Genomic DNA, 7014 nt, shown 5'->3' on the forward strand with positions numbered 1-7014 from the left:
AGCACAATCACAGCTCACTGTAACCTCAAACTTCTGGGCTCAAGGAATCCTCCTGCCTCAGCCTCCCAAATAGCTAGTACTACAGGAGTAGTAGTCCAAGCCACCATACCCAGCTCATTTTTTTTTTAAATTTTTTGTGGAGACAAGGTCTCGCTACATTGCCCACAAGGGTCTCAAACTCCTGGCCTCAAGCAATCCTCCCATCTCAGCCTCCCAGAGTGCTAAGATTGCAGGTTGTGAGTCAGTGTGCCCAGCCCATTTGTATTTTTAGATACGTACTCTCCACTATTAGTGACCCTTACATTTCTACCAAAGTAAATAAATATGTCCTCATCTAACTTACACCCATGTATTTTTTCCTTCCTTACACAGGCAGATTCTTATTGAAGACTCTAGAAAAGTTACTTGTAGATGCCTAAACACACTAAGACTTAATTCATCACCACAATAAAGGTGAAATTTGCTTTATTTAAAATGAGTTGCTGGGCTGGGTGTGGCAGCTCATGCCTGCAAATCCTAGCACTTTGGGAGATGAGGCTCAAGGATTGCTTTATGTCAGAAGTTCAAAACCAGCCTAAGCAAGAGCGAGACTCCATCGCTACAAAAAATAGAAAAATTAGCCAGGCATAGTGGCATGTGCTTGTAGTCCAAGCTACTCCTGAAGCTGAGGCAGGAGGATTGCTTGAGCCCAGGAGTCTGAAGTTGCAGTGAGCTTTGATGATGCCACTGCACACTAGCCAGGGAGACAGAGCAAGATCCCATCTCAAAAAAAAAAAAAAGAGTTGCTAGGTTGCAGTCTCCACACCTTTGCTGAATGGATAAATGAGACTGCAACAAATGTTTCTTAGCATTTATGTACTGTGATTGCTCATTTGTACATAGCTCTAACAGGACTCAATATCCAATTTCTAAACAAGCAGTTCTAAAACTTTTTGATCTCAAGACCCCTTATCACTTTCAAGTTACTGAGGGCCTCAAAGAGGTTTTGTGTATGTCAATTGTATCTATCTATATTCATAGTAATAGAAATTATAACAAAGATTTTTTGAATATTCACTTATTCATTTAGAAATAATGTATCAATTACATGTTAACAAATTTTTTTCTACAAAAATATTTTCCAAATAAAATTGTGTGAGTGAGAAATGACTTGAAGGAAAATAGCTAGATTCTTCTATCTGCCTCTGCATTTGCTTTGTTTTGGCTGAAGCATATGAAGACGATCTGCTCTCCTAAAGTTAAGTAGTCGGGAAAGGAAATGACATTTAAGTGATAGCTTCATAAAAGTTAGCTGCAATGTAGAATATGAAGCCATGTATCAATGAATTTTTCATATTGTTAAAGTCCATTAATTTATCTTGCACTTTGAATAGGTTTTCCAACATTATGCATTGGCCACTGAAAATTAAAAGTTCAGTGTATTATGCAGATCTTTCAAATGTAAACACATCTCACTATAGAATATAAAACTGAATTTCTTAATATCAACACTGCATATATATTTTTAAAATATTCAGTTCATCAGAATGGGAAGAATGCATAAAGCATTTCTGCTACATATTTACAGTTATTCAAAGGAAAAGCGCTTGTGCATATGAGTTATGAGTTGAACCACTCACTTTTCTCACAGAACACAACTGTTACTTGAAAGAATGACAGATAAACTACGATTTTTCAGACTTGGGCATTTAGCCAACCTTGAGGACTCCCAGAAAGAACCTCTGGGGAGAACCAAGGAGTCCACAGACTATACTTTGAGACCCACCATTCTAACCAACAGAGCAAAAAATATTTCACAATTTCATGAATCACTACACCACCAGGAAAACACAAATGCTAATAAAAAATATCTAAATATTTCTGCTTAAATCCTAAAGACAGAAAACCAGCTCCCAATGTAAAATCTATTTAAAAACCTAACATTTGGCTCACATAAAGGATCTGACTCAAGAACTTAAAATTCTTTAATAAAGCACTTATTCAATCCCTACAACTTAAACACATTTGGGAATACAAATACATTAGGACCATTAAAAAAATCACACACACAAAAAAACCTCTTAGAGGCACATCAAATAATTAGACCATAAAATATAGAATGTTAACTGTGCAATAATAGCAAATGCTATTGCCAGGCATTGTGCTAAGCATTTTATATGGTTATTACATTTAATCCCTCAAAACAACACTATGAGGTAAGTACTACCAATTCCTATCTTACATTTAAGAAAACTAAAATACAAAAGTAGCTTGCCTAAGGTTAGAGGAAGAATGGATGGTAGAGTTGGGATTTAAAACCAGCACCCTTCACTAAACTACACTGCCTCCTCCAGCAAAGTCAAACATTTATCCTACGGAAATACTATAGATTAATTTCTGACTAAAGAGAATGTTTTGGGGGAAATAAACTATAAATATTTAAAAAAAAAAGAGACAAACTCACAGTTTTTAGTTCCATCAGGACTTGTTCATCCACTCCTTCATCCAGAAAGATGTCTCTCACATCATTAATAACATCTTCAATCACAGATCTGTATAATTTAGGCTTTAAAGGAAAAATAAAAGACTGCTGAAAAGGTAGTTTTTCACAGATTATAATGCATAACAGGTATTTACAAATTCAAAACAAATACATTTTTTCCAACTATCTAAAACTAATTTCAAAATATGTGACTTTAAAGATATGGCCATCCTAACAAACATCATTTGCCCTAACTGAATTTGCTGACTGCATATTTTAAGAGAAGTTTTAAAACTAATGCATTCATAAACAGAAGGTCCTTATACATACGAGGTCCATACAATTTCCAGTTATAATTTCCTATGTTGTAGTTAAAATACCTAATGTGATGTTCAATAATTGCTTTATTGGATGCTTATGTCTGGCTCCTATTATGCCATGCTTGGTTTGAACCCTGTTATATCTTATAACCTCACCACTAAATCTTAGACTTTGGAAAATTTTATGTCCAGCAGTCAATTGCCCAGTAATAATTTGCAATCTAATGAGTATTCAAATTTAAAAATCACCTAAGTTCTGTTTCTATGACCTAGTCTGTTTCTTCAAGCTATACCATTAAACTGCTCATACATACCCACAATAACTGGTTTCTGGGTCCCAGAGGAATAAGGTATACACATCTCTTCCCCATGATTTCTCTCCTCCTACTCCTACTCAGGTGATACTATGGAACATTATCATGAAAACCCCTGATGTTTATTTTATTGTTATTACTATTATTATTGTTGGTATTACTTGAAGAAGGAGGTGGGTTGGGGAGTGGAGGAACTGGCTTCTAGAAGGTTGCCAGAAGGATAAAATAAGCAAAATGAGAACATGTGTGAAGAATTTCAAAAGTATAAAGTATTTTCTAAAAGCCAAATTGTAGGAGATAAAACAGTAAGCCCAACCCACATCCTATTTCTAACCTGTTGAAGGAAGTTTGTCCAGTTAGATGTCAAAACTAGAGCTGCTTCATTATAAATCCTATCCATTATCACAGAGTTAAGATTAACAACCTTTTCTAAAAATGTTTTGTCATTATTCATGTTTTATACCTTGCTTAGGGTAAAAAGTTACTGGCTACCCAATAAAACCAAGAGTTTGCTCTCAAAAGCAACTTTAGACAGAAATAAATGTTTCATTACCATCTCTATCAGCAATAGTTATCACAGGGGAACCTCTAAGAAAACGTGCCCTTGCCTAAGAAATGGTCCTTTTGCGCAGTCAAAAATACAAATGAGTTTGCCAGTACAATTTACCTCAACCATTAAAAATGATCCATTCCCTTTTTATTACAACCAGAAAGACAACTCAAATATCTAGGTTCTTGTGCTTACTGTTCCTCACTAACCTGCTTTCCAATTTTGTCAAATTTTCCTCTGTGAACTTTAAATTATTCACCCGTAAAATGTGCATCTCTGCAGTGCTACCTTTAACATTCTAATTCTGTAGATAAGGATCTGACATGGGTATCAGCTTACCTAATGTGATTTAACTACTAAATTACAAAAATATATCTATAAAGTGCTTTTTACCAGTAACAATTCCTCAAGGCATTATAAAGAGGCAATGGATCTTACACTGGCAGTATAAATCCCAAACAACATAATTTTTTTCAGCAAACTAGATGTAGTTTTGGTATTTCTGAAGGCAGTGACCTCGAAACATCTTTTGCTTGGAGATCCCAATATTTATAGGTACAAAACTGCTTTCTTCTAATACTCTATTTTAATGAATCAATCTTGCTTAAAGATTTTGCCTTTGTGCCTTAATGAACCCGCAACTTAACCCACTTAATTGGAGTCACAAGCACTGTAGTGGAAAGAAAAAGGAAAATGTGTATTCTTCATGAAGTATATGCATAAAGAATAATTTAGCAGAATTGGTCAATTTGAAAGCACTCAAAATACTGATTTTCTAAAAGTATATGGCTACACAGGCACTATTTGTAATAGGCAATTTTTAAATTATTAATTAAAATTCTACACTTTACTTGAGCCAAAGTTTTTGTCTTTTACTAAATGCAAAGTAATTTAAGTTTGTCCTGATTTTTAAAAAATAGATATTCCAAACTTAAAAACTGGTAAATTAGAGGGCCACTAGTGGCATCATCAAGCCATTAGTTAGAAAATTCCTTTCAAAAGTGTTACTTCCTGGATGTAATGTTGGAAAATTGAATTTTTATATTTGATACCATGTTAATATCGAATGCAATAAAACTCTACTTAGAATTTTAATTTTTAAAAATCCAGCTTGCAATAAATCCCCTCACTCTAATTACCCACAGTTCCCCTAGACATAAATAAATATACCGGGAAAATAAAGTCCTATATTGGAGCATAAGGCACTTATCTATTTCTTTGAAATGCTTCATGTCTTTTATATTATAAGAAAACATAATGAAATATTAGGAGCTACATGTCTAGCATATTTTCTGAATACCTGATGAACAAAATGCTACCAAAACCAAGTTCCCTGCACCTAACACTTCAATGTAGAAAGCATTTTTTTAAATTCCCGGAAAAAATGCACACACCTTCCAATGCAAGAGAAACAATTACACCATCTGATCTAAAATTTTCTTTTAGACACAATAAATAAAAATTTTAAAAACAAAATAAAAAGAAGGGACAGCAATTCGGGTACTTTTCTCCTAACAAACATGGCAAATCCTAGAGGCTGTATCAAAACAAAAACTCGGGGCTCTGAAAGCAGCCCCCGTCGGGTGTGAAAGTACAGGGTTAAGAAAAAGACCTAGAAATAAACTGAGCTCTGCACGCGCCTGCCTCTCGCCTCGGGAGCACGCACCTCCCAGCCCCGCTCTCAGCAGCTCTCACTATTTAAAGCCGGATCTGGTGTTTAAATGGAGAGGCGGTGACGTAGGCCTGAAAAGCACCTTCCCATCCTGGCAGAGTCTATATTAGAGAGCGGCAATGGCTCTATATAAACAGGGCAGCCAAAGGGAGGAGGACCACAAGGCTCAGGGACTGAAAAGCAGGGTAAGCGGCCGCAGCCATGATGGATCGACCCGAGTCGCCAACGGTACGGTGTCGGGCGGCCGTGGGCTCGGATGCGGCATTGGGTCCGGACAAAAACGTGTTTTATTGTCATAATAAAAATAAGAGTTGGGTGGACTAGTGATCACATTGCATTGGTGATTGAAAAGGTTATTTATGTGACTGCTTTTTGCAAACCTACGTGATCGCAAGTAATCAAAAAGGGACAAACGGGAAGAAGTAGGCAAATTTCAAGGCGAAAGCAGGGGCACTTTGACCACTGTAGGCTTTTTTGGTTTGTTTTGGTGCTTTTGCTAGTCGAAGATACGATGGGGGTTTTGCTTCCCCTTCGCCATTTTACCCTTTCGGAAGGAACTGAGGTAAGTGCTTTTCAACCTTCGTCCTTTTTAAAAAAAAACATAAAATGGCCCCATTGAAGGTTCCCAAAGCACAACCGCCAGGAAAATCCCAAAGTAACCCCCAAAGTAACCATTGACCTTCCACCGCCTTAAAGTGGATTGTGGTGGGTCTTGGGGATTCGCCCAATTCCCCAGACACGGTTTTTGTTCTGAGGCTGCTCGGAGAGCCCTCGCCGAGTCAACGCCGACGGGGCCCTTCGGGGGAAGCGGCGGCTTCCCGCCCGCCCTCCCTCCCGCCGGGGTTTGGGGCCGGGGCCGCGCGCCCGCCTGGGCCCAACCGCCTCTGCGGCCCGGACCGTCCCGCGGCGGCCCCAGGCCCCGCCGGCGCCCCCGCCCTTCCCGCGGCCCGAGCCCTCGGCGCCCCCCCGCGCCCGCCGCCCGGCGCCCCGGCCCGGTCCGCCCAAGGCGGGAAGCGGCGGCCGCGCGGGCGGCAGAAGAGTGGAGGCCGAGAGTCGCCGCCGTCCCCGCCCCCGCCCGGTCCGGCCGTTGCTGCCGCCTGAACGAAGCCCCCGCCGGCCACCGAACCACGTCCTTACCACGGTGTTTGTATTTGCCGAGTTCGCCATTTCCACACACAACACAAACAAGAGGGGGCAACCCCGAGAAAAGATTAAAAACAAAACCAAAAAAAAAAAAAAACACCTGGAAGGTGACACAAGTCACCGCAAGATTGGGGGGGGAAATTAAACAAAATCGATCCTGAAGTAGGGAGAGCAGGGAGAGGAGGAGGGGGGCACTCCTCCCGCAGCTAAAAACCTCGAGAATCGCCTTAAAAAAAAAAAAAAAAAAAAAAAGCCACGACCCTTCAGGGGTCCGGGGGGCGTTGCCCGCTCCCCACCCCGCACCAAGGAGGGAAACCACCACCGGTCGCCGCTCCCCGCACCGCCGCTGCCGCCACCGGCTGCAGCTCCAGCCGTCCGGTCCGCCCGCTTCTTCCCTTTATATAGCGAGCCAACAAGCAGCGCGAGCCGCCGCCGCCGCCGCTGCCGCCGAGAGACAGGGCGGAGGGGGAGGGAGGGGCGGAAAGGGCGGGGGCAGAGGTGGGCGGGGCTGAGCGCGAGACACCGCGAGAGCCGCGTGCGCAGGCGCGCCGGGG

The 7014-nt window shown here is 40.9% G+C and overlaps 1 protein-coding gene across 1 annotated transcript in view; it reads right to left on the reverse strand.

The window, feature by feature from the left end:
* Positions 1 to 6549, reverse strand: part of GTF2A1 (general transcription factor IIA, 1, 19/37kDa) — a 54289-nt gene extending 47740 nt beyond the window's left edge. The window contains exons 1-2 of the mRNA XM_012656065.1: positions 6455 to 6549; positions 2444 to 2545 (exon numbers count right to left, since the gene is read on the reverse strand). Of these exons, the coding sequence (XP_012511519.1) occupies positions 2444 to 2545; positions 6455 to 6484 (132 nt within the window). The 5' untranslated portion in view covers positions 6485 to 6549. The remainder of the gene's footprint in view (positions 1 to 2443; positions 2546 to 6454) is intronic.
* Positions 6550 to 7014: the final 465 nt, after the last annotated feature.

This window comes from Propithecus coquereli, unplaced genomic scaffold (genome assembly GCF_000956105.1).
Source record: "Propithecus coquereli isolate 6110/MARCELLA unplaced genomic scaffold, Pcoq_1.0 Scaffold5, whole genome shotgun sequence".
Taxonomy (NCBI): Eukaryota; Metazoa; Chordata; class Mammalia; order Primates; family Indriidae; genus Propithecus; species Propithecus coquereli.